At 39.2% G+C, this 25525-nt stretch overlaps 4 protein-coding genes across 10 annotated transcripts; 2 read left to right on the top strand and 2 right to left on the bottom strand.

The window, feature by feature from the left end:
- Positions 1–1282: 1282 nt before the first annotated feature.
- On the bottom strand, positions 1283–7060 carry LOC123962778 (ribonucleoside-diphosphate reductase large subunit). 2 transcript variants are annotated; one of them, XM_046039107.1, is made up of 19 exons: positions 6879–7060; positions 6094–6182; positions 5776–5953; positions 5271–5371; positions 5108–5167; positions 4985–5024; positions 4721–4883; positions 4488–4629; positions 4306–4389; positions 4043–4204; positions 3852–3931; positions 3565–3766; positions 3300–3449; positions 2986–3207; positions 2830–2906; positions 2578–2713; positions 2388–2483; positions 2096–2284; positions 1283–1990 (listed from the first exon to the last, which is right to left on the bottom strand). In XM_046039107.1, the coding sequence occupies exons 1-19, from the start codon at positions 6895–6897 to the stop codon at positions 1802–1804; spliced, it is 2379 nt and encodes a 792-aa protein (XP_045895063.1). In that variant the 5' UTR covers positions 6898–7060; the 3' UTR covers positions 1283–1801. The 2 variants fall into 2 exon arrangements, with proteins under 2 accessions (XP_045895063.1, XP_045895065.1); XM_046039109.1 differs by lacking the exon at positions 6879–7060 and adding an exon at positions 6262–6297.
- Positions 7061–8377: 1317 nt separating this feature from the next.
- Positions 8378–15352, top strand: rnf121 (ring finger protein 121). The gene is made up of 9 exons (XM_046039111.1): positions 8378–8531; positions 10339–10376; positions 10636–10777; positions 11149–11303; positions 11423–11530; positions 12873–12993; positions 13096–13229; positions 14108–14209; positions 14830–15352. Exons 1-9 carry the CDS (start codon positions 8454–8456, stop codon positions 14948–14950), a joined length of 999 nt encoding a protein of 332 aa, XP_045895067.1. The 5' UTR covers positions 8378–8453; the 3' UTR covers positions 14951–15352.
- A 446-nt stretch (positions 15353–15798) lies between these two features.
- Positions 15799–17582, top strand: LOC123962781 (interleukin-18-binding protein-like). 6 transcript variants are annotated; one of them, XM_046039113.1, is made up of 6 exons: positions 15805–15923; positions 16563–16634; positions 16711–16752; positions 16829–16891; positions 17052–17178; positions 17368–17582. In XM_046039113.1, exons 1-6 carry the CDS (start codon positions 15866–15868, stop codon positions 17546–17548), a joined length of 543 nt encoding a protein of 180 aa, XP_045895069.1. In that variant the 5' UTR covers positions 15805–15865; the 3' UTR covers positions 17549–17582. The 6 variants fall into 6 exon arrangements, with proteins under 6 accessions (XP_045895071.1, XP_045895069.1, XP_045895068.1 ...); XM_046039112.1 differs by having other exon boundaries at positions 16708–16752; XM_046039117.1 differs by having other exon boundaries at positions 15852–15923; positions 16540–16634; positions 16708–16752.
- A 551-nt stretch (positions 17583–18133) lies between these two features.
- nlrc3l1 (NLR family, CARD domain containing 3-like 1) lies at positions 18134–23912 on the bottom strand. Its single transcript, XM_046039110.1, has 7 exons — positions 23831–23912; positions 22256–22522; positions 21450–21551; positions 21192–21269; positions 20983–21091; positions 20633–20873; positions 18134–20440 (listed from the first exon to the last, which is right to left on the bottom strand). The coding sequence occupies exons 2-7, from the start codon at positions 22453–22455 to the stop codon at positions 18855–18857; spliced, it is 2316 nt and encodes a 771-aa protein (XP_045895066.1). The 5' UTR covers positions 22456–22522; positions 23831–23912; the 3' UTR covers positions 18134–18854.
- Between the last annotated feature and the right edge of the window lie 1613 nt (positions 23913–25525).

Below are 25525 nucleotides of genomic sequence, written 5' to 3'. Positions count from 1 at the left end.
TTAGCTTCTTCCATTTTCTAATGATTGCTCCAACAGTGGACTTTTTTCACCAAGCTGCTTGGCAATTTCCCCGTAGCCCTTTCCAGCCTTGTGGAGGTGTACAATTTTGTGTCTAGTGTCTTTGGACAGCTCTTTGGTCTTGGCCATGTTAGTAGTTGGATTCTTACTGATTGTATGGGGTGGACAGGTGTCTTTATGCAGCTAACGACCTCAAACAGGTGCATCTAATTTAGGATAATAAATGGAGTGGAGGTGGACATTTTGAAGGCAGACTAACAGGTCTTTGAGAGTCAGAATTCTAGCTGGTAGACAGGTGTTCAAATACTTATTTGCAGCTGTATCATACAAATAAATAGTTAAAAAATCATACATTGTGATTTCTGGATTATTTTTTTTAGATTATGTCTCTCACAGTGGACATGCACCTACGATGACAATTTCAGACCCCTCCATGATTTCTAAGTGGGAGAACTTGCAAAATAGCAGGGTGTTCAAATACTTATTTTCCTCACTGTACATCCTGCTACAGTCTAACAGTGCAGGTCTCAGCTTGCTTTACACATGCTGCTCCCTTGAGGTCGCATGCATCAACACACCACTTCATTAATTCATCACCTGCAGCATCACCTGTCCCAAGACACTTCCACAGGAAAAAACACCTTGGCTTGTGGCCCTTTGTTGCAGTATTGCATGATTGATGCCGTCACCATTTCCACCTTTTGTTTCGTGTGTTGTGCGCCTTATCTGCCATTTTCACCAGAAATAATTTAAACATATTTTATGTCACCTGACACAAAAGCCTCCAACACATCATGTCACCAGGAAAATAAATTCATGTCTCATGTGCACAGGCATTTTGTATCACCAGCTAATGGTAATCACCACCCTGTTAGAGCAGCTGACAGAAAATCTTCATTTCCCTAAATTTCATTTCCTAATAAACAAAGAACTAATAACTGCATACTGACTACCTACACTACCCATTCTTATTTAGCTATGTTGGATGTTGAAGATGATTTACCTTAGTTATTGTTAAGAAAGATGTTCTATTTCTTGAGCGTTGTATGGTACTGACCTGAGCAAAAATAATTTCTTTTTGTGGACAACAAAGAACATGTTGATGGGGATAATAAAATAAAGTTACTGAGGGTCTGAAAAAGGTAGCCAGTGGACCAAACCAATATGAGGCTTATGAGAGAGGGAGGACATTATCTTACTATAGTAGAGAAGAAGAACTGTTTGAGCACCAAATACTTGACTAGTCAATGACAGACAACAGCGGTTATATTTAGTGTTTTAATCAAAATTATTACTGGGGACATGTCCCTACCTCTACACCCTTGTCTATGACATATCTACTGTGTATCAAGAAATGCAGGTCTAAATACATACAACTTGTAATATTCACATGCTCAGGTTTTGAGGTATAACTCAAGATTTATTAAATTTCTTGACAACCATGAGACCAATATATAACATGTTTAATTTTCCACACATCTGAAATACAAACATGAAGTTCATTAATGTGACCCAGATATTACAAAACTGTATTGATAAAAATGAAAGGCAAATATTAATTCATTATACTGTACTCTAATAATTCTATACAAAAATACAGTACATACAACACCCTTCATGATGAAAATCCAGTATATTAAATAAAAACTGCAAAGATTTGTGTATGTAAAATACTGTTGCAACATCATATACAAATAAAAAGAACACTCTGTTTCCAAAAATACATATTTAATGGGGAAGCTGGTGGTTAAGGGGAAGTGTGTCTGAGTGAACCACACTTCAGTTAGGAACCACACATCAGGCACTCATCTTTGTTCGCTAAGGAACAGACCATGGCAGCAGTGTTGCGCTCTTTGGTCTCCTCCTCACTCTTGACTGACTGCGTCTCCTTTAATTTCTCCTTGTTCAGGGTGAACTGGATGGGGTTGGCAGCAGGCTTCGTCCGCAGGTAGTACATGCCAGTTTTCAGGCCCTGCAGAGAAATTAAGACAGGCATTAAGCCCCTTTTCCACTGGTGGAACTGTTGTCCCCAGGCACTACAATGCATCAAACCTGCATTCTCTCAGTCCTGACTTACCAACTTCCAACCATAGAAGTGCATGCTGGTCAGTTTGCCATAGTTTGGCTCAGCAATATGGATGTTTAGGGACTGGCTCTGGTCAATGTAGGCACCACGGTCTGCTGCCATCTTCAGGACAGTCTTCTGGGAGATTTCCCACACAGTTTTATACAGCTGCTTCAGATCGTCAGGGATCCCCTCAATATCCTGTGGCCAAATCAGACGTGTTTAAAAATGATCAAAAAATAAAATAGAGCAGTGATACTGACTAATTTAATGAGTTTAAATTTTGTTAAGCATGACCCTTTACCTGGATGGACCCGTTCTGAGCAATCAGCTGGTTCTTCATTTCATCACTCCACAGTCCTCTTTCTGTGAGGTCCTTCAGCAGATGCGGATTCACAATCTATGGGAGCAACAGAAAAGACACTTTGCAACCTTTTCCTCCTCTGGACACGCGTCTCTGGAGACACAAAACATCAAATGCATTCAGTGCTGACCTGAAACTCTCCTGAGAGCACCCTGCGGGTATAAATGTTGCTGGTGTAGGCCTCAATTGACTCGTTGTTGCCCAGGATCTGGGCAGTGGAGGCTGTGGGCATGGGGGCCAAGAGCAGACTGTTCCTCACACCATGCCTGAGGACACACAGAAGCGAGTCAGGAACTGAATCAGGGATGAGCTACTATCTCCACATACAGTAGATGTGAGATGAAAAACATCAACATCAAGGAAAATGTTCAGGAGGACTTACTTGGCAATTTTCTCCTTCAGTGCTTTCCAGTCCCACAAATCTGTTGGGGTTTTACCCCACATGTCATACTGAAGGATCTGGAAAACACAATTAGTTAGGATCTAAACCCAAACTGCTTAACTTTACACTTTATTTTAAGCTGTAAAAACTACTCACTCCCTTGCTGACAGGAGAGCCAGCGTAGGTTTTGTAAGTGCCAAGCTCCGCTGCCAGCTCACAGCTGGCCTCCAGGGCAGCATAGTAGATAGTCTCAAAGATCTGAATGTTGAGCAACTGGGCCTCTGGGCTTTCAAATGGATAACGCATAAGAATGAAGGCATCAGCCAGACCTTGTACACCGATTCCAATCGGCCGGTGACGCATGTTAGACCTTTCAGCCTGTAAAGCGGGACAGAAGAGCCATTTGTTACCACAGACCACACAGCATTTGCATGGTTGACTGAGAAGCAACACTAGACAAGGTAGCCTACCTCAGGCACTGGGTAGTAATTGATATCAATAATCTTATTCAGGTTCTTGACAACAACTTTGGTGACAGATGCAAGCTTTTTAAAGTCAAATGTCCTTTCTTGGGTGACATACATGTTGAGGGCAATGGATGCCAGGTTACACACTGCAACCTGAGTTGAAGAAAGAACAAACCAAACTGAAAACAAGCAACAACAAAATAATGTAATATAACAGAAACAATAAGCTAAATCTATAGGCACTAATGCAATATCCCCTGCCCCTTACCTCATCTGCGCTTGTGTACTCTACGATCTCTGTGCACAGATTGCTAGATTTGATGGTGCCCAGATTCTGCTGGTTGCTCTTCCTGTTGCAGGCGTCCTTGTAGAGCATGTATGGTGTACCGGTTTCTGTCTGAGACTCAATAATGGCGTACCACACCTGCTGAGCCTTCACCACACGCTTAGCCCTGCCCTCCTTCTCATATCTGAGGACAAAAAGCACACGCGAGACAGGTTAGCACTGAGAAATGAGCCGTTTGTGAAAAACAGAGTTTGGTGTGCTGGACTCACCGAGTGTAGAGCTCCTCAAACTTCTCTCCCCAGCACTCCTCTAACCCAGGACATTCACTGGGACACATTAGAGACCAGTCCTACAAGAGCAGGAGAAGAACAATTAGACTTTTTCCCAAACGCCTCAAGAGCCTCAAACTGTCAAACCCAACAGATCACATATACAAAGATAAATTCCCTCCAGTATTCACCTGATTGCTTTCTACTCGTTTCATAAAGAGGTCTGGGATCCACATGGCGAAGAACAGGTCTCTGGCCCTCTGCTCCTCTTTACCTGTGTTCTTCTTCAATTCTAAGAAGTCAAACACATCGAAATGCCACGGCTCCAGGTACACAGCGAAGGCCCCAGGTCTCTGAATAAGCGAACACAGAGAGCCAAATGATTAAACTTAGTGTCTTTCGAGCAACAATGTCAAGCACCATTCTAGTGTGTCCTGTAAATCTTAGTCTTTACCTTGTTGCCACCCTGGTCGACATAACGTGCTGTGTTGTTGTAGACTCGAAGCATAGGAACTAGTCCATTGGAAGTGCCATTGGTCTGAAAAACAAGAACCACTGTAAGTAATACAAAAAGGAAAACAAATGAAAGCTTCTCTGTCTCCTTGATTTTGATCCTGCTGTGTGCTTTTAACTCACCCCAGCAATGTAGCTGCCTGTAGCTCTGATACAGCTAACTGCCAATCCAATACCTCCAGCTGATTTGGAGATGAGGGCACACTGCTTCAGTGTGTCGTAGATACCTTCGATGCTGTCGTCCTTCATGGAAAGCAAGAAACAACTGCAACCCCCCCCCCCACAAACAAATAGATTAGGAAAAAAATACGTTTACAAGAAAGCATCAGAGATTTGGTAAACTCAAGAGTCCGTACCTGGACAGCTGTGGCTTGTTGGTGCCAGCGTTGAACAGAGTAGGTGAGGCATGGGTGAACCACTTCTCTGACAGCAAGTTGTACGTCTCAATGGCTGCATCAATGTCTCTTTTATGAATCCCGACTGCCACTCTCATTAGCATATGCTGCGGCCTCTCAGCAACTACAGAAAAAGAGGTTAATTAACAATTAAAAATATCCATAAAATGAGCCTCTGACCCATAAGCATGCTTCTCAAGACGTTACAGGAAAAGCAACTCTCACCTTTGCCATTAATCTTCAACAAATACGACCGCTCAAGAGTCTGTTTGAGCAAAAGGACAAATTAGATTCATCCTCCAAAGTAAATGCATGAGATGCTGAATGTAAAATGAAATGAAAAAGTACCTTAAAGCCAAAGAAGTTGTAAGAGAAGTCTCTGTCGTAAATGATGGCTGAGTTGAGGCGCTGCAAAGAATAAAGGACATTATGTTACAAAGTACTGAACGTGATTAAAAGCAGTGACTTAAGATTTTCAAACGCGATCAAAATATCATCAAATGCGACTTACAGCCTTGTTTTCAATGACAATGTCGAGCGTCTCCTTGGATATCATAGGAGAGTGCCGTTTATTTAACGGGTTCACGTAGTTGTACAGGTCTTCCATCACATCTGCAAAAGGAAAGAAAGTGTAATATCAGTGCTAACAATGTAACCTCCACCAACATCATAATAAAATAATACATTTAAAGAGAAGATCAGTGTTGCTATTTGACACAGAAAATGCAATGTATTTACCAAAAAATGTTGCACCAGAGGGCATTATGATGGCTAAATGAATGTGTAGTGCATTAATGCTGATGTCCGGAAAGGTTCTCAGTCATCCAGGTCATAGCTATCCAAGGAAGGTTAAAATCAAGGGCAACTGAACTTGGTTGAAGATATTAAAAATCTTGTTGATGCTGTTATTTCAATGCAAAGTCATATTTATAAATACTAGTTACGCACACAAAAATCACAACACAACTTGCAGCAGAGCCGTATATTTTTTACGGTAACTTAATACATGTACTCACCACTGAATACTTTCTTGGTCTCTTTGTGCAGGTTAGACACAGCAATCCGTGCAGCCAGGATTGCATAGTCAGGATGTTTGGTGGTGAGGGTGGCGGTGGTCTCTGCTGCCAGTGTGTCCAGCTCAACTGTGGTGACTCCACTGTACAGACCCTGGATCACCTTCATGGTAATCTGAGCCTGCGGAAACAGACATAAAGAGGTTACACACGGTACACTATCACTGAATTGGAGTCTGCCAACAGTGTCATGTCTATGTTATTACTTGATGTTTACTTTTTAATGTTGGTGGGTTATCTTTGAAAATGGTTTGAACTTACAGCGTCCACAAAGTCAGAATTGAGTCCATAGCAAAGCTTCTGGATGCGAGATGTGATTTTGTCAAAAGTAACTCCCTCTTGGCGTCCATCTGAAATACAGAGACATTATTGGTCATCAAACTTATATAACTGCAGTGGTAAACACTCAAGAAATATCATTGCCATAACTGTTCACTTTATTCCCTCTACTGATCAATTAACTAAGATGAAGCCGCGCCAACACCTGCCTAACCAGTTGTTATGGCAACAAAAGGACTCATTGGTACTTCGCGCCAATACAACAGGTGCCAGTTTGTGAGTATAATAACCCTCTTCTTAAGCATTACTTATAGAAGGAACACCTTTACTTTGCAAAACACCGGGGAAAGGTTTAAACATGAAAGGCTAGAGAGCAAAACCTGGTTAACAAGCGTGATAATCGATATAAAGTCTCGGCTGTGTTGCTTCTATTACAAATATAAATATGCTCTACATTAAGTTGTAATCGTAGTAAAGAAAAGCAGGCAACAAACCTGCAAACTGAGAAAACAAACTGTCAGCCTTTGTCCTTTCATAACTCAAGTCTTTGTTTGGTGTCTCGACAGAAACACACCACAAAGACACACAAAAACACGTTTTAACTTGACTGAAACTGAGCTTAAGACTATAGTGCTGTATGTGTGTAGTATTAGCGTTTATCACAGCTAGAAATACATTTAAAGAGTTTTACAGGACCTTCACATCCCCGTAACTTTGCATTGTCCAACACTATTTAACAGCAGTAATATTAAAGTTAGCTACTATACCTCGCTTAATCACATGCATGTTGGCAACAAAGCAGTTGGTTTCCTAATACAGCAGTTGTTGATGTTATCTTCTCTGCTGGACCGTTGAAACTAATAAAATTAATGTGGTAAAAGCTTGTTACAGCAGGTTATTACACTGAAGAATCGGTTGACACAGTTGAATCTCAAACTGAGGGCGCCAACGACCCGCAGGCCAGTAACACTGCTTTGTGTCAGCGGCTCAGCCAATCAGAGAAGACTCCAACAGACTTTTAAACCAATCACAAACCATCACAGAGTCCTTTTACAGCTTACGCTCGCCTTTTCCTGAGTCAAATCTGGCGGGATATATCTCAAACAACAGGTTTCATAACATGTAATTATCTGCTTTATCTAGGTTGTTTGTTGAGAAATACAAATGACAATAACGCCCTAACAACCACATATGAATGCCACTTAAGTTATAAACAAGGTGTGACCTTAGACTACAATGTGTGACTCACATAATTGTATGCTTGAAAACTACACTAATACATTTTAAGATTATATCAATACACAATCTCTGCAATTTAAACATAATGTGCTACAAATATGACGAGTTAAACTTTGATAGTTCACTATCACGTGCAAGACGTCAGGAAACTGCAGTGTATTTAAGTTAGGAATGTTTTTGTAAACACATTTGACAAGCAATAGTATATCGCACACAAAATTCAGCTGACACACAATTTCAGGAACAATTCCTTTATAATGACATAGTAAATTTGTAATTTAGTTACACAGTAACTTAATAACACAACAGTAATGTGTATAAATACACCTGGATACTGTTTAACGCCTCTTATTTATTTGTCACTTTTGTAATTCAGTACTGTATATTGTATATATGGTATATACTGAACAAAAATATTTATTCCAGAATCCTTTAAACTATGCTCTCACTTCACTATTGGCTTGCTGTCTCGCTGCCTACAGATGTTGTTGTCGTTTTTGTTTATAGTGTATGTGTGTTCTGCACACTCTGTCTGAGTCTGCTCCTTCCTGAGCCTTTTGGTTTAAGATAAGATAAAATATAACTTTATTAATCCCCCATAGGAGAAATGTTAGTCGACATAGCAGCACAAAGGAAATTGAAAGAATAGATGCAGTATTGTGGAAGTATTAATACACTATACAATCAATAATAATTATTTACAACCAGATAAATGTCTATGCTTGTTTGTTTATGCTCTCCTGTGTATGTACATTGAGAGCAACGTACAATCCAAAGTCAAATACCTGGCCATTAACGCTAATTCTGATACTGATCTTAGTGATATTTATGTTCAGCACCTCATTTTGATTGACATGTCAGTTTGATCTCACAAGAATATCCAGTTTGATAAGTTAATCAGTAAATAGCTCTGTCTAAATGTCGAGAACATAGCGGTGAGTTGAATATCCAACATTTAGTACTGTCAATAGGTTAATATTTGACCTACATTTTTCCCCGAACTTTATTTTGAAGGGGAACAAAGCCGAACGAGGCCGGATGTGACGTACGCAAGTTTGATGCTAATGCTAATGGACCCGGAACGGTAAGGTAGCACTCCGAAGATGGCCGGGGTGTTTGAGGTGGAGGTTGATGGTGTAGAGCACGACCATGGACTGGAGCATCACGATGTACCAAATCAGGTGAGATAAATCGGCCAAACCGAGGTATTATGACAGATAAAATAGATGGGTGAGTTTATACTGGGGTGCAAGTTGCCAACTTGGAATATGTGTCGGCTAACGTTGCTGGGGTTTAGCTTAACGTAAGCAGCTAACGTTAGCCACTGTTTAGCCATCTGTTACCAAGCATTGAACGTAAATGATTTTTCTGCGTTCAACAAAACAACCGTGCGAGCGAGAGACGCCCTGAGAGCCATTTAACGATGCTAAGCTAGCTAGCTAGCCGGCTTACGCTCAAATGTAACTTGGCTAGTTGGCAGATGTTATTCTTTAAAATAAAGTTAACATTAATTATATCCCTTTTCCACGGTCATGTGCCCATTGCTGCATTTAAAGTTGTTTAATTTGTTAACTTATGTCTATAAATAATTTAAAGATGATGTGGCTGAACAGGTCAAAGGGCATGTATTGCCGGTTCATCAGTGTGAAGTCAGGGGAAGCAAGCAAATTACTTCCTGTGGTAACGTTATTTCAATCTACAAACATAAATGTTAAACTGGTGTCAGCAGTTTCTAAATTGTACTTTTTATTTTAAAATTGTAAATTTACTTTATATCTTCCCAATACGCTGTTTTAGTTTTTTGCACATCGTATTTTTGTTGTCGTCTGTTTTACTGTTTTGTACTTGTATTTTATTTGTCCCGGTTTGCTTAGTCTTTACATTTTATGTATTGCTTTGTCTGTTAGTACATATAATTTTATTGTGATGTTGTTAATATTCACTGCTTGTTCATCTGATTGTGGTTTATAAAGTTTCAAACAACAACTGGTGTCAACAACAAAAATATTACAGTCATTTGAGCCGTAAGTTAGTTAACTTACTAGTCCCCGTAGCTTATAGCGTAGCCCCTGTCATACTTACTTTATTTGCGTTTTTGACAGATAGGAATATCTACTAAGAAGATAACTTGCATCAGTTCTTGCTTTCAGTCATAAAGTAGCTAAATGAGCCCAGCAACATGTTGGGAGGTACTGTAACAAACTTTTTTTTTCATTTTGCTGCACAAACAAAGTTACATGTAATAGTTATAGTATACAACTATATACATATAGTTATTTTAGTGGCTTTGTAATTGGAATGTGACCTAAGATAGGGCTGAATGACTGATAATGCAATTGCAATGTGATTTGCAATTATTCTAATATTAATTGAAAACACATTAAAATTAGTTATGGTATGATTGTTGCAGGGATTTGTACCAAACAAAGATGTTTTCTTGAGTCTCCAGAATATGATGTGTGAGCCAGGACATCTCTGCAGCTTGACAATATTTAATATAAAATTGTATTTTTGACACACATCACCTTAACAAATATTGCGCCTCCTGCAATTTAAAAATTAGATTAATTGTTCAGCCTTAATGCAAAGGGTTCTAGTGGTTATAAACCAACTGTTTGAGAAGTGATGCTTGACAGAGTAGCTTGGTATCAGGTGTTGTTTTTAGTAATCAGTTGTGACTTCTGTCTTTTTATTTGGTATTTTTTAGATCTTCAACATATCTCATTGCTTAGTACAAATGATCAGAGTCTATGTTAGAAGGACAAATTATATTATTTTTTCTGTGTTCAAATTAAAATAAATGAATGAAAATATTTGGTTTATACAATGCACTCTGCTTCATACACTACAGTTGTGCCCCCTCCCTATATTTTGATGTGTTTAATTATCCTCAAAATGGCTAATCTATGATTTAATTATTTTGTTCAGCTGCGTATTTGGTAAAGTGTCAACAGTAATTGTCTTTATGTTGTCTTTTCCTTTCTTTAGTTCGATGTGTCCAAGCTTTCACCAGAAGACAAGTGGAGGTTAGTATCTTTGCCACACTTTTAATGAATCATGCATTTAATTTTTTAACATATATGATATGATTATTTTCTCTCTGAAATGATTTCTGGGTATTGAAGTTTGATTCAAACAGTTCACAGTCATTGCCATTAAGAGACACCAGTGTGCAGACCTTTACAGTGCACCTTTAATGGGCACGCCTATCCTGCATTGTTATTAAACAACAAATAGTGTTACTCCTAGCTATGTAAGATGAGCATGTTCCTCTTTTTTTAACAGGGTGGAGCATGCAAGAATGCATGCCAAACACAAAGGCCATGAGGCCATGCACGCAGAGATGGTGCTGATCCTCATAGTCACCCTTGTCGTTGCCCAGCTAGTCCTCGTGCAGTGGAAACAGAGACACCCAAAGTCATACAATGTAAGACACACAAGCAAAACGGTGGAAGCTGCAGTGTTTGCAAATACCATCATGTGAAGACTCTTTGTATGTTTTGGATAAAGATACATTTCAGATGTCACTTAGGGTTATGTTTTTGCAGGGATGGGGGAAGGAGGTCATAAGAGAACGTGTTGTCTCTCACAAGTCTACATTTTATTTTATTTTAATATCCATGTGCTGGCATATCAACACTTGTTTCTTCAAATAAGGAGAAGTATGGCAGATCCCTTCTCGTCCCAAACTATGTTAAAATGAAGTCTTGTCAGTGGTGCTTTTATGTTTACATAATGTGTGAATTTTATCCCTGGTGTACGTGCATCTTCTAACATGTACGCTCTGCTGTCTTGTAGCTGGTGACTCTATTCCAGATGTGGGTAGTTCCTCTCTACTTTACTACCAAACTTCACTGGTGGAGGTTCCTGACCACGTGGTTTATCTTCTCTGTCATCACAGCGTACATCTCCTTCCGTGCCACTCGCAAGCCGCTGGCCTGCACCACACCGAGGTATAGCCATCATTCACACTTAACCATGTCCTGTAAATTAAGAGATCTCCCTTTACATCACTGCGGACTGGACTGTCCATAACATACTCTGACATATTCCTTCTCATTGGCTGCTGCAGGTTGGTGTATAAGTGGTTCCTCCTTCTCTACAAGATCAGCTATGCCACAGGAATAGTTGGCTACAGTGTCGTCATGTTTACACTTTTTGGTATAAACCTAATATTCAGGTATGAATTGTCACATCAGTGGTACAAAATTACCCTTTACCATAGCCAACACATTTAGTGCATATTGACTTTCACCATTCAAAAGATAATCCTTCAAACTGTAGGCTGCTTTTGACCAGACTAGTCATATTTTCCAGCTTGCCATTTCAGGAATATATATCCCAAATGTCTAAAGTTCATTGAAAAAGGAGAGTTTCTTCCTGGTCTCTGTCCCACATGTAGCGTCACTAAATGATGATGTTTTGCCTTTTTTTCCCCACCCCCTTTGATAACCACTATTCTCACCATTCATCTGAGTCACTAATTGATTGTCTTTTTTAAATTTTATTTGTAAAATTTTTTTATAATCGGGCTCAATGGTTGTTTGCTTGTCGCTGTTATGCATCGAAGCACTCCAGAATCTAGCAGGATTATAGAGCTCAACTTACTGACTTCATCAGAAAAATGAGCAAACGCTCTTTTACTTCGTGGTGTTGACATAATCCTTAGTTGACCTCAGGTGTACGTGTTTAAAAGTAAACTGGTCGTATGACAAGTAAAGTAAACACCCTGTGATAAGTTAAAAAAAAACATTGTCACTGTAAGATATTATCATTTGCAGTGAAATACAGCAACTTCCTTTTCAGAGGGATCACTACAAAGAAAACTTTTATTCAGACCTATGATTCAGATACTTGAACAAACAACACAGATGAAGCACTTCAGACACGAAGTCTACAGAAAGAAGTGGAAGTTGCTTATTCCAGCTGAAAACAACAAGTAAAAAAAACCCGTAGATGGAAACAAACATTTGGCATCTTTGGGCGACATACATCCCGATTCCAATGTACTGTATTTGTGAAAAGTCTGAATAAACAAAGTGGTGCTGTTTACAGGTCATGTAGCTACTGAGCCGTCAGTTGATTTATTGATAAGGAACTTTTAACAAGCTTGGTAATGATTACATTAGCTTAGCAAGGCCGCATCTTTGAATTGGTTAGCACTGTAGCACCTTTCCCGACTTTACTTCAGTTCTATATTGGCAGTTTTCAAAGTAAATATATTAATGTTACATATGTGTGATTTTTTCATAGTGCTAAATTCAAAACAGGGTCATTTGTGATCATTATAATCTTCCTAGCTGATGTTACAGTGTACAGGGGGATATAGATATAATATATATAATTTTAGCTTGCCATCGACATGCTAGAATTTTAAAAGACATTCATGTTGTCTTCTAAAAACTGTAAACTTTGCTGTTGACTGAAAATATAAAACAGACAATCTGTTTTATGCATTAAATACAAGCTGATGTTGAACACCACCTGAGCCGTGATTCCCATACAGTGCCTTATCTGTCCAGGATAAAGCCAGAGGATGCAATGGACTTTGGTGTTTCACTGCTATTCTACGGGCTGTACTATGGGGTCCTAGGAAGGGACTTTGCAGAGATGTGTGCGGACTTCATGGCTTCAACCGTTGGGGTAAGTAGACTGTGTGCAGACACTGTATGTCTCTGTACCCTTTTAGAGGTAAATGTATGCTAAAATGTAATTTTGACAGTTTTCTCTCTCTTTTTTTTCCAGTTTTACAGTGCATCTGGCATGCCAACCAAACACCTCTCTGATAATATCTGTGCAGTGTGTGGTCAGCCCATCCTCGTCGATGTCAGTGAGGAGGGAATTATTGAAAACACGTACAGATTGTCCTGCAACCATGTGTATCCTCCTTGTGCGATTTTGTTGATGCTGGTCATGCTGTTATCTCATTTATCAGTGAAAGAGAAGTTCAGCTGCATAATGGAGTACTTCATTTCTATAAAATGTATGATCACGGGTTTGTGTCGGAACTGTATCATGTACTAACCCAGCAGGCCAATGGGAAATTGGGTTAACTTGACCTTTATATCAGACTGTTGATGGTACGACGTCTGTTTATCTGAACGCACTTTACTTCCCTCATGATTTTCTTCTGCTGCTTGCACACTGTAAATAACATGTAACCTTCTTTTGTGGCACTGGGATGTTATGTTTTTGTTATTTTTCATGTGTAGATTTCCAACCTATTGTTAAGCTTGCTGGTTTTCAGTTTGGTGCTTTCAAACCTTCTCTTGAACAGTTGAATTGAATTACATCAAAATAAAAAAGACATAATTCCCTGTTAACATATCAGTATAGAGAAATGCATGCTGTGATAAATAATAATCAAAAATCTTAAATCAACAGGCCAATGATGTTGGCTGATATTGTTTTGGCACTGATATAACTTTATTGAAACATGTAGGCAAAACACAAAACAACTTTTCAATGCATTACAATATTGTAGGCTGCATTTTATCTTTATTTGTTTGGCATGTTCTCTCCACATGTGTTTAGTTATTCTTTATAATAGTCGAACCTCATGAACATTGTAACAAAACAAATATCTTAAATGCAAACGTGGAGTGTCTTCTTGCCTTGGTTAAATTAGGCAGCTTGATGCACAATGGCTACAAATATAATACATTTTCATATTTCAACAATAAGCTGCCATTTCCAAAGGCATTACATTTAGGGCCATTACAACTTCTGCCGTGCCAAGCCTTAACTCCACATCCAGGTTCCACGAGTTCTGCATAAGAGGATGGTGTATTGTCGGGAAGAAGCAGATGTGCCCATACTGCAAAGAGAAGGTGGATCTGAAGAGGATGTTCAGTAACCCGTATCCTTTTTATTCTGGAGTCCTCACATGTGTGAGCCTCCTGTCTCTTTCTGTGGTGCTTTATTTCACTGTTCTTTCGCTCTAAATAATATAAACAGTTAATTGGTATTATGTGCAATGTGAGTGCGCAGACAGTATACTCTGTATATAGGAGTGCTGATAGTATAAGAGGATATAAAAACATTTTAAACACCTCATGGAAGAGGACAGATAAGTACCTTCAGGTACAAACTTAAATTGGACATTTTCCACATTGACAGCTGACCAACATTTACGAAACCCAGTCATGCAAGTTACAGGAGAAAGACATGTTTCTTGTAACCGAGGAAGTTTAGGTGAATTTTTCAGGCGACTCATAGCAGGCTATTTGGAAGGAGATATGAAACATTTATAGGTTGTATACCTACCTTCCTGTTCCTTTTTATGGATCAGACGACTGTGTCCAATGTGCAACTGTGTAGCACATTAAAAAAAACCTTCACAGAAACCTGAAAGCAGTTTGTAACTCCTCTTGGCCATGTGCCATCACTTGTATATGTTATTAAGGCTTTATATTGGCACCCATGTATTAACCTTTTTTGATTGTTGAAGCTTTTTTTCTTTAACCTATTTTGTTTTAGCTGGGAGAGGCCACATGTCATGTATGGACAACTTTTAGACTGGCTTCGGTACTTGGTGGCCTGGCAGCCTGTTATTATTGGATTTGTGCAAGGTATTAACTACATCCTGGGTCTGGAGTGACCTGCGACTGTCAGAAATGGACATACACACCACATGGAGAAGATATGCACTGGCTCAAAAGACTGAGGGCCTAACATTGAACTAAAACACCAATAAAAAAGTGTCTATACTTTTTTGTATATATTTATAGGCACATATCTGTATTTACGATTTATTTGAATTTTATCAGTAATCTGATTTTGGGTGTCTGTCAATTTCCCAGGATTAGCTTCACACAGCGTTACATCTTAATAATTGGTTTGTGCATCTTATGGCCTAGTAAAGCGGTTGTCAAAATCATTAGAGAGGTGCTTTTTTCTAATTTATGTCTAGAGTGTTTGTTAATACTCAGTTAAAGGATCATGCTGCAGTTTTTCGTCCTCATGTCTGATGGCTGAGTAATAAATATTGAATGGAAATCAACACACGTCATCGCCCCCTGTGCCTCCAAAGTACATGAACGCAGACCTCCTCTGGTGTCATTTAATGTAATCACATGTATAGTTGTTTCCATATTTTGAACTTTAGTGACCTCTGGGAGAGTTTCATAAGCAGTCATGCACCATGTGAGCGGAGGCGTCATCATTGGGGGGGGGGGGGGAAAGTGCTAATTGGACGATGGGACTTGCCTGATTTCAAAATATGCTCATTGTCATTTGCTTTGACCTTTAGCCTTCTGGTTTATTTTTTATCATTTAAAATATCTGACCTCTCTTCTACATTACAAAAAGAACAAAACATTTTCTCACAGTGTTATGTAGCCATGGAGATAGTTTTGGTCCCTGTGGAACCTTTGAGTGTGTTCTGTGGATTATTCTGAGTTTCTGGAGTGACACATTGGCCTGGACATTTTTCAATGCTGTGAGCACCGCCAACAAAATGTAATTTACCTTATTACCTTATTTTTTTATTGGGATGGCAGGATAAATTTTAGAGATGGATGTCTGGCCAGATACAAAACCCAAATTATCTGCATGGCTAGATTCTGTTAGAGGTAAGTGAATTGTTTTTTTAAACTTTTTGTTGGTGAACATTTAAGTGTTATTAAATTGAAATTGAATCCCAGAATGATCCTTTAACTCAGTGAGAAAGAAAAATGAGAGTGCTGATGGTGCCAGTCTTATTTTTGTGTGATCTGTTCAATCCACGGTCCCATTTTCTTACATTTAGATTTTGTAGTCCAAAGTTACTGGAAGGGTGATGGTTGGGTTTGGGGGGGGTTTGCATTTACTGGTCACAGCCACATAATGCCAATTGTCCTCTAGTCAGACCTCGCGTCTAACTAGCACAGTAAAGGGACTATATGATATACCAAGATCATTTTGTTTTGTTGTCAATGTTTTGATCAAGATCCGTTAATAAATGTACCATGGTTCAAATGGTGTGGAGATGCTTTATCCATCGGTCTTTGAGGTTTATGCAAATAAAGCTATAACTGGAATCCGCTATGATTTAGTCAGCATGCATAATTTATTTAACAATAGGGGTGTGTGAGCAACTTACCAAGAACAAGAGGTTGACCTGCTTTGTGAGGAAATTCACCATGAGTGGGTAGTTTCAGAAATCCCCACGGACTGTGTCCACGCTTGATGCGTGTTATTTTGGTTTAGGGAAGTGAATTTTGTTCATATAGCAGTCCCAACCAGCAGTCAACCGCACAAAGCTGTCACTGGAGGATTCGGTATGAAGCTGTCTGTCGTAAAAGGTAATAATACTTCATACTAAAGCTGTAATTTCCACTGTATTATGGCATTGGTTGTGAATATGTATTTCTGCAGCAGTCTTGGGATCGCTGTGTATGCTGTTTGCAGATGGATTTCCAGGTACAGTATGTTTTGTGGGTGACAGCTGCATTTTGATGTCATTAGATTTTTATCCTAACCTAAATTTGCTCTTCAGTTTCAGAGGATGGAGCTCCAGAGATCATTGGGCCACATCGCGTCCACATCAAAGCTCACCCAGGTAGGCTACCACTTAGAGAAATGACCACCAGCTATCAAGTGTTTTCTGTTATTGTGTGTATTGTGTGTAACCTGTTAATGGATCAGGGGGCTTTTTAGGATAGTTTAAAGGGTCCCCCTACTTTTATCGAACCTATGCTGTAAATACGTCTGCCTTACAGGTGACCCGCTGTTTCTTCACTGTGAAGCTTTTGCAAATTGTGATGATTCGGCAATCATCTACTGGCTCGTCAATGGCTCCTTCCCTGAAGACACGCTCAGCAGTGAAAGACTGGTAGAATCAGAGGAGTGAGTATTACCTTCACAGAGCATACAATTTTAGCCTTTTAAGTGCAACTGTCAATACACAACTTTGTATTCTTGTCTTCAAATGGTTCTGCAGACTGCTGTCAGAACGAGAAAAAAATAATGCCTGATGTTAGATCCAACCAGGTTGTTAGAAACCAACCTGCAGCTGAACTGTAATGTTTGTTTTAGATCAACGTTAGAGGGGGGTACAATCCTACAGAGGAGTTTGCTGCTAAAGAATGTCACATCGGAGGACCTCAAATCCACCTTCACCTGTGTTGTGACGAACCCTGCTGGAACGGCCCACAAGCACACAATGTTAGCAGCAGCAAGGCGTGATTGTATTGTAGGGAAAAGAAGAAAACACTGAATGTTACTGTAGTAAAAAAGTGGAATTTTCTGAACCTTGTGTCACTTTTAAACCAACTCATCTATGACAAGAGTCGACATTATCTGTGAATGTATTATTATATATTATACTGTAAGATGGGAGAATTATGCCAAAAAAAAGTTGGATTAAGAAAGGGGTACATTTAGTTCCACAATAGCACATAATTATTCTTTGATGGCTTCCCTTCAGTAAGACAACTGGTGTTAAAATGTATCTTCTGTTCTTTGAGGAAGGAAAAAGTATGAGGAAATAACTTAAAGATATTATTACCCGCTCTCCTAACATGAATTTGATGCAGTATGTTGAAGACCCCTGCTTTATCCAAGGAAACAACACCCAGAGGCAACATTTTACATGGAACTGAACACACCTTTGTTACAATTGTAGTAAACTCTGTTACTGATATTTAGATGACTACCACTATCTATGGACTGCAGGTTGTATGAAGAATATTGTAACAGTTATTTGCAATGCTTGTGTATCATTTGTCTGTTTGCTGGTGATTTTAAATTTGTATATTTTTGAGACTCCACTATGAAACAATCAATTCACTCCCACACCATGCAGTTGCCTAGAGATTTATTGTAAATCGGGTCATTTATTTCACACAGAACTCCTTTTCCCCTCAACGAGTATCACTGTCAGTACTTTCATTACATGCACAGAGATTAACACTTCAATATATGGCACTGATTGTAAACTACCAGGATTAGAGTACATATACTTTTTTGCTGTGTAGGATAAACAACACATAACTTCCGTTCTTCAATTAAGTACTGCATTACTTACCAAAACAATTAATGCATGCATCCAGCAAGCAATAATAATTAACCTACAAAACTTAAAAGTGCAAAATAATTTAGTTTTTACATATTTGAAATAATACTATGACTCAGGAGTCAAATTCCACATGATAGTGTTAGTAGTGCAGTTAAAGCTTTTTGAATAAGTCATATCAAGCACAACAGTAGAAAGGTGGCAACGTTTGCAATAATTAATGTATTCATAATGTAAAAACAATTACAAAACAAGGCTCCTTAATATCTCTCAGCTTCTGTAAATCCATATTAACACACATCAAATCAAACCATCCCCATTAGCCTAAGAGAGTGTTTCCACGTCAGTGTTACTGTGGAACAGAAGTGATCATGCTTGGCTCTAACACTCAATTAGTGCATATGTTGGTTGAACAGGAGAAACATATTTCTCCAACAGGCATTTGAACAGTTTTCTTCCTAGTGGAATTCAGTGGAAGCCTTGACATTTATTTTGTGCACGGAGCAGCTCAACTGGATGTTGCCTCTGACGCTCGCACACCCAGCTCTTCCAGGCAGCACTGCAAGTTGCCATTCCTGCCATGAATCGGATTTTCTCTGATCTTCTTCCTGATGAGGGCAGCAGCATCTTCAGTGACTGTTGGCCACTTTACAGAAGACGTGCAGAATGGCTGGAGAAGATCCTGATTGGTCTTCAGTGTCATTCCAAACAGGAATCGCAGGAAAATGTCCAGTTTGCCATCCTCACGCTGCAGGCTTCTCTCCACTGCACTTTTGTACAGCTCCATCACCTTGGGCCCCTTGAATATCCCTTTGACCTTGTTTTTCAGTTGCTGCTCAAAAATGTTCTTCCCCTGGTTTCTAAAGGAGAGAAACACATAAAGGGCAGCCAGGTACTCCTGCATGGTAGGGTGGATAAAGCTGAGGACTTTCTCATGAAACAAGACAAATGGCTTTGTGATGTACTGTGTGCACAGGCCAGTGTAAACCACTGCCTCCTCGCAGATTTCAACCTCTTTCCAGTCGGATTTAGTGATCTTAAACTGGCCTTGTTCCAGCATGTTGAAGGCCAACCTTCCAAGTTTCATGAGGAAGTCTATCTCTTTATCTTTGGTAAGATCTGGAGCTCTTAATCTGCGATGGTGACGTGTGAGTGCTAGCAGCAGCTTTGTGTACATGTAGGTGATGCTGCTGGGCAGCTCAGCCTCTGTCCCCTTTGACCTAAATATGTGCTGGCACTCATCAGCCACCAGTGAGCAAAACAAGGGCAGGTGGCACATGATGCGGAGGGTTTTGAAAGAGTTGATATATGCAATAACTCTTGCTGCTTGATCCGGGTCCTGAAATCTCTTCCTAAAGTACTCGTCCTTTTCAGGGTCAAGGAAACCACGCACGTCTATCTCATCATAATGCGTGTCCCAGGGAACGCAGCGCTTCACTTGTGGCCGAGAAGTGACCAGGAAGAGGCCGCGGTAGTGCAGCCTCGCTCTGAGGAGGTTGACCACGATGACATTCAGGGTGGTGGAATCTGTGTGGTCACCGAGAAGCTCAGTGTTTTGAAAGTCAAGCGTCCCGTTGTACTCGTCCAGACCGTCAAAGACAAACATTATTTTGCAGTCGTCGGATCTATAATCCTCATCCCTCAGTTTCTTTGTTTCTGGGTAGAGTTTTTGTATTATTTCCATCAGGGAGATCTTACCATCCTCAAACTGTTTGAGTTCTCTGAACGGCAAAGGAAACAAGAAAGACACGTGTTGGTGGGACCGCTCTTCAATCCAATCGAGGATTAATCTTCTGACCGCCATAGACTTCCCTGACCCTGCCACTCCCGTGACCAAAATAAACTTTAAATTTGAGTTCTCCAGCCTTTCAGCGCTCAAAATATCCTTTGTAGAAAGCAGCTTCGCTTCTTCCCGGTTGCTGTCAAGCTTTTCTATGGTCATGACCTCATGTTCAATATTTGGGCCATTATCACAGGTTGAGGTTATGTAGAGATTAGTAAAGACATCATCAAAGGGCCTCTTCTCTTCCTGTGAGGACAATTCCTCACATATTTTCCTCTTCAGAGTCTCGCTTAAATCGTAGCGTACTTCGTCTGGAAAAAAAGTGCATGTAAATATATGTTATTTGGTTCAAACTGACAGTGAAAAGGGCGGCTTTTCATTTAAAACAGACAAAGTAAAAGTCTTTGTGGCACTTTGACTATTATCTCCTTGTGTAAATATATTATCCATCCCTTTTGTTGGGATTAAATTAACAGTAATAAACCCTAAAACAGGCTACTTACTTCTGATACACAATGTCTGAAGATAATCAACCATCTTCTTTAGCCCAATTTCCTCAAGAAGGGTTCTGGTGATCTGCAAAGATACCTCCAGGTGGTAACACTCGAGCAAGCGGTCCACAAGGTCCACCATGTCCATGCGTTGGGGAGGAGTGTTGAATGACTGTGGGTAACGCTTCCACAGCATCATCTTGAACCTCTGAATGTCTCCCACTGACAGCTTCCCAAGGGTTTTACTAATAGCCTGATTCCAAAGGAAGGATAACATTCAGTGCAGTTCTTTTCAACTACAGGACATGTTCTACTTAATGTCTTTTAAAACTGATAAAGGCAAAAGGGGAACACAAACTGACCTTAAAAGTGAATGCCACTGTCAGAGAAGGATGCCTAACCTCATTTGAGTCTTGGATTAACTCAGGTGTGTCAGAAGGCTCTGGGGCAGAATCATCTTTGCTTGTAACCCTGGTGAGACCACAGTGGAGAGATTTAAACATATTTTCAATCTAGTATGTAATCACACACACTAACATGTTCAGTGCCACGCCATGGGTGTATTTCTTACTTGGGAATTCTCTTTTCACAATCGTCACTGTCCAGTGAGTAGCAGCTAGAGTAGGAATCTGCTCTGTTCAGCTGGACCCTAAAACCAGGATGACAAGTGGGCTTGAGTTATATTCAGTGTAACTAATTGACTAACAACAAGGCACAGTACATTGAAAGGCACACATTACAAGCACAGCTGCTTCCTGGGTTTAATGTGATGAATGCATGAATTTATATATTGATTTAAGTTTTGCTGAATACTTTGTGTGGTTTGTACCTCGTGGAGGATGCATCTTCGTCATTCATGTTGTTTAAGTCCGACTCACTTGTAATTGACCAGTAGCTCAGAGCTGGAGATAAGGCCTGGTCCACGTGATGCCTGAGGAAAAAAAAAAGAAGGATGGCAGAATGAATGTCTGTTTATTACTTAGTGGCCGAATAACAAGCAATAACCGGCTTCCGTAGTACTTGCCAGATAAGCAGCCCATTTTAAGCTTAGCGCTTCTTCTCAAGCAGTATCAAGTCAAGTCTTTGGCATTTGAACTGAGGACCACAAGGACTTATGAAGGCTGATGGACAAGCATGAACTCAACCCCACTTTGTATTTTTATTTATTTAATTATTTTTCTTTAGCTTGGCTGTGTATTGATTCTGCTAGAACTCTGAATATTGTCGTTTTTGACAGGTATTTTTGGGGGGATGATGGGTTATGTGAACACTTAGGCTTTAGTAATGACGCATCTTATCTTTCTGTGAAAACTGGGGAGATAACCGTTAACATACAGCAACAGATACAGACAGGTAAAGATAACCACCTCATACCTGGCACACAGACTGCTGTAAAAAGACTTACAGATAAGTTCTCCAATCAGCCCACTAGGGGAAGCTGCTGAGCTGCCACACCACCCTTGTAGTTACACATAAGGTGTAGTGATATTCATTTCACTCTGTACTGATAAGACTAGTCGCAATTGTTCTACTTTGGATATGTTTTCACTATTTGCCATAACAAAACAACCCACAGTTACCACTCTACAGTCAGTGAGAGGACCCTTAGGGCCAGGAAGTAAAACATCTCAGTACCACTGGCTGATATCCATTGGACTTGGTCCCAGGTCCAGAGAAGGTCTTCTCTCAGGGATGTAGTAGAGCCCGTCATCTTCAACAGACGCAATGTCTGGACCTCTACCAGACACTGCATCCCCAGGGGAAGAGCTGCCTGACACTGTTTCCATCATCTCTATTTCAAAGTCGCCCATCATGTCATCAAGAGGGCCAGCCATTGACAACAGGCGAGATCCCCTTTTGTTTACCCAGAGGTGGTATCTCAGAACAGTAACCTGTCCGTACCTGCAGAAGAAAAAACATGAAAAAATATATCAGCTTTCACATTCTTTATCTGGGCGTATAACGAACCTGACACCAGACCAGAGTTTCAGGTTTGTTCAGTTAAGTAGCAGTAAATAGCGGCCTGTGTCTGCACAACAAAACTGCATTACCTTGTCAAAAGAAAATTACATGCAAGGTAATAGAAATGTCTTGTAAATTGCCATTAAATGTCTTTGGCAATCAAATCTGATAACATTACAAGACTGTACTCTGTTTTGACATTCTCTATTGCAGTATATTATGATTGCTTTAGCTCAATATTTTAATTTACACAACTGTTAAATTCTTACATTTAAACACAGCATCCTGTATTTACTTTAATGTCAGAGATGGTAGAGAAAAATTAACATAACATAATACAATATGGCATATCACCATTCTGCCTTTTACAGTCAAGCGTTACTCTAAGATGCACATTTTCATGTTGGGTTTTGTGTTTGATAGATGAACATTTAAAATGTTGTGATGCTGTTGTAAACTTGATGCATTATCATTTCATGTTGTAATAAGAGTTGTTTTCATTTTGCATGATGAGTCTATCCCTTATCCTGTAACACAATTTCAGTTACCCCCTTTGAGAGAAACCACTTCAACAAATTATCTTTTTTGAATGTACATGTAATCAAGTTCTTATTCCACTCAGATTACACAGCATGTAAATGAATGTTTCTTCCTCATCTTAACTGGAGGTGCGTTAATTATCTAAAATTTTAGTAACAGGTTGAACGCCTCTGGCTCGCCCTGGACGTGAACCCTGCCCACCATCATCATCATCATATCGCCCGTGTATTAACTTATCCGGTCTATGGTATTACCATGTCACAAACTGAAGCTGCATTATCATTTTGTCTGGCTGACAGACCATGCTAAGCTTGGCTAACGTTAACTGTTCCATGTTCTACTTTTGACATGTTTTGGTATTTCTTCTTCACTCTTCCGCCTCGAAGTCACCACATGATATATATCAGTGACCGACTATGTCAGCTGTGTCACCAACACCGGCCTCTCCTCATAATACTCCACAAAATAATGTCAACGGGACTTTATGTTGCGTTTATTGTTTAGCGTTAGCTGAGGTAGTTAGCTAGCGTTAGCTTATAACTTTGAATGTGGAAGGCTTAAACCAGGAATAAGACACGTGAGTTTTACGCAAAATGATAACATTGCTTTTATAGTGGTCAAAAATGTAAACGCATTGGTAATCACATAAATACATGCTTTTTACGTCCAAGGTATGCCATGAACAAAAGTTAACTAACTTAACGTTACCTTTTCTTTTTCACTTCGAGTCAGGAAGAAGTTTCTTCTTCTCTCTTATCAAATAGCGTGAGTGTCAAAAATTACAGAGCACACTGCCACCTACAGGCCAGATGTGTGAAAAACATGCTGTGCTCTAGAGGAGGAGGTGGGGGAAGAAACACATCTTTTACTGTAGTTGAAGCAGAAATACCAAAGAGTATAGTATAGTCTCCTGAATATGTAAATGTTTTTAAAGTGTGAAGCTGACTCAAAATTACTTTTTTGAAATTTGAGCTCACTATCCTGTTTTATCTGTCTGTACTTATGTGTTTTGCTGCTGCCTGTCCCTCGCAAAAGAGATTCTTCATCTCAGTGGGACTCTCCTGGTTATTTAAAGGTTATAATAAAAATAATTTTATAATTTTATGTATATTATGTACTATTGTTTTATTATTACTGATGCCTTAATGTAAAAGCTGCATTTTATTGTTTAGCTGATATGGGGTTGAGCGGATTTAAATTACTTTAAAAACTGTTGGTTAGTTTAATCCACAACAAGGCATCATATTTTATGAGAATTCCTTTTGTATGTAAAATAAACGAATGAAGGACAAATAAATGTAGTGGGGACAAATGAATGATTTCATTGGCATGAATCACAGCACTCTATAATAGCCTAATTGCAGTGTTTGAGCCAATTGACAATTTAATAGATAGATAGATAGATAGTTTAATTATCCTAAGGGGAATTCAAGTATCCATTAGTATATGAAACATGCATACATTAAACATACATTAAAATAAAATTAAAAATTGAAATAAAATTAACTTATAACACAGTAGACACAGTAAACAGTGCAAAACAGTAAACCTAATAATGTGGTATAGCCTAATAATAAAAACTAATACGACAATTATGAATTTTGTTCAATATTAAGGCTAGGCTATTTGTTTATTTATTAAGTTTAGCTATCCTTAAAATGACAGTTAAAAACGAGAACATTTTACTTTGAAGGAGAGCAGTCTCTGTTTCCGGTTTTAGACTTTCTTGCTCAATTTTCATTGTACAAGTTGGATAATGGAACAAGCCAACGCTCACTGCACGTCTTCATTCAATGCGATAATAACACAGCACAGTTAACATAGTTTAGGCAGGATTGGCTCTGGAAAAATGAACTCACATAGGTCAATATACATTTGCATTAACGCAAGAAGGACAATGAAATTATGTAAAACCCCCTAAACTGGCATTTTTCATCATACAATAACAACTGCAGATGAATTATACTTCACACACGGGACCGGTCCAGCAGGAACCCATTTTAATCTTTAACCACATATCAATATAATCCCAATACATATGATGTCAATATAATAATTTCTCTACACACAAATATTGTTTACAAAAAAACAGTGGTTGATACCTTGTTTTTAGTGGCATGAATTATTCAGCAGAATATCAGTTTACAGTGGAAGTCCTGAGTCCTGAGACAGTGCTGAATTACATTTTTTAGTTAATATTTATTATTAAAGTGTATAAAATTCACTAGTATTACATAATACTAAGATTGATAATAATAATAAACATAAATAATGGTTTAGCCTACGTTTTGAATGATTTTCAAATTGAAGCAAGATAAATACTCTATAACATTGTTTGATTCACAATGTACTTTTTTTTTTTTTAATTGTCAAGATTGATGCAGCAGAACCAGGGATGTTGTT

The sequence above is a fragment of the Micropterus dolomieu genome, linkage group LG23 (genome assembly GCF_021292245.1).
Source record: "Micropterus dolomieu isolate WLL.071019.BEF.003 ecotype Adirondacks linkage group LG23, ASM2129224v1, whole genome shotgun sequence".
In the NCBI taxonomy this organism is placed as follows: Eukaryota; Metazoa; Chordata; class Actinopteri; order Centrarchiformes; family Centrarchidae; genus Micropterus; species Micropterus dolomieu.
The sequence above is the reverse complement of the archived record's forward strand: the minus strand, read 5'-3'. Positions and strand labels throughout refer to the sequence as shown.

Excerpts from the sequence above, each read along its gene's own strand:
- rnf121 (XM_046039111.1), top strand. The coding sequence starts at position 8,454 with ATGGCCGGGGTGTTTGAGGTGGAGGTTGATGGTGTAGAGCACGACCAT. Across the intron at positions 11,304-11,422 it reads CTGGCCTGCACCACACCGAG|GTTGGTGTATAAGTGGTTCC; the intron begins GTATAGCCATCA and ends TGGCTGCTGCAG. Across the intron at positions 14,210-14,829 it reads AAGAGGATGTTCAGTAACCC|CTGGGAGAGGCCACATGTCA; the intron begins GTATCCTTTTTA and ends ATTTTGTTTTAG.
- LOC123962781 (XM_046039112.1), top strand. The coding sequence starts at position 15,866 with ATGGATGTCTGGCCAGATACAAAACCCAAATTATCTGCATGGCTAGAT. Across the intron at positions 16,635-16,707 it reads GAAGCTGTCTGTCGTAAAAG|CAGTCTTGGGATCGCTGTGT; the intron begins GTAATAATACTT and ends GTATTTCTGCAG. Across the intron at positions 16,753-16,828 it reads GTTTGCAGATGGATTTCCAG|TTTCAGAGGATGGAGCTCCA; the intron begins GTACAGTATGTT and ends TTTGCTCTTCAG.
- nlrc3l1 (XM_046039110.1), bottom strand. The coding sequence starts at position 22,455 with ATGGCTGGCCCTCTTGATGACATGATGGGCGACTTTGAAATAGAGATG. Across the intron at positions 21,552-22,255 it reads CCAATGGATATCAGCCAGTG|GCATCACGTGGACCAGGCCT; the intron begins GTACTGAGATGT and ends TTTTTTCCTCAG. Across the intron at positions 20,441-20,632 it reads TCAGACATTGTGTATCAGAA|ACGAAGTACGCTACGATTTA; the intron begins GTAAGTAGCCTG and ends CTTTTTTTCCAG.
- LOC123962778 (XM_046039107.1), bottom strand. Across the intron at positions 4,630-4,720 it reads AACAAGCCACAGCTGTCCAG|TTGTTTCTTGCTTTCCATGA; the intron begins GTACGGACTCTT and ends GGGGGGTTGCAG. Across the intron at positions 4,390-4,487 it reads CAGGCAGCTACATTGCTGGG|ACCAATGGCACTTCCAATGG; the intron begins GTGAGTTAAAAG and ends CTTGTTTTTCAG.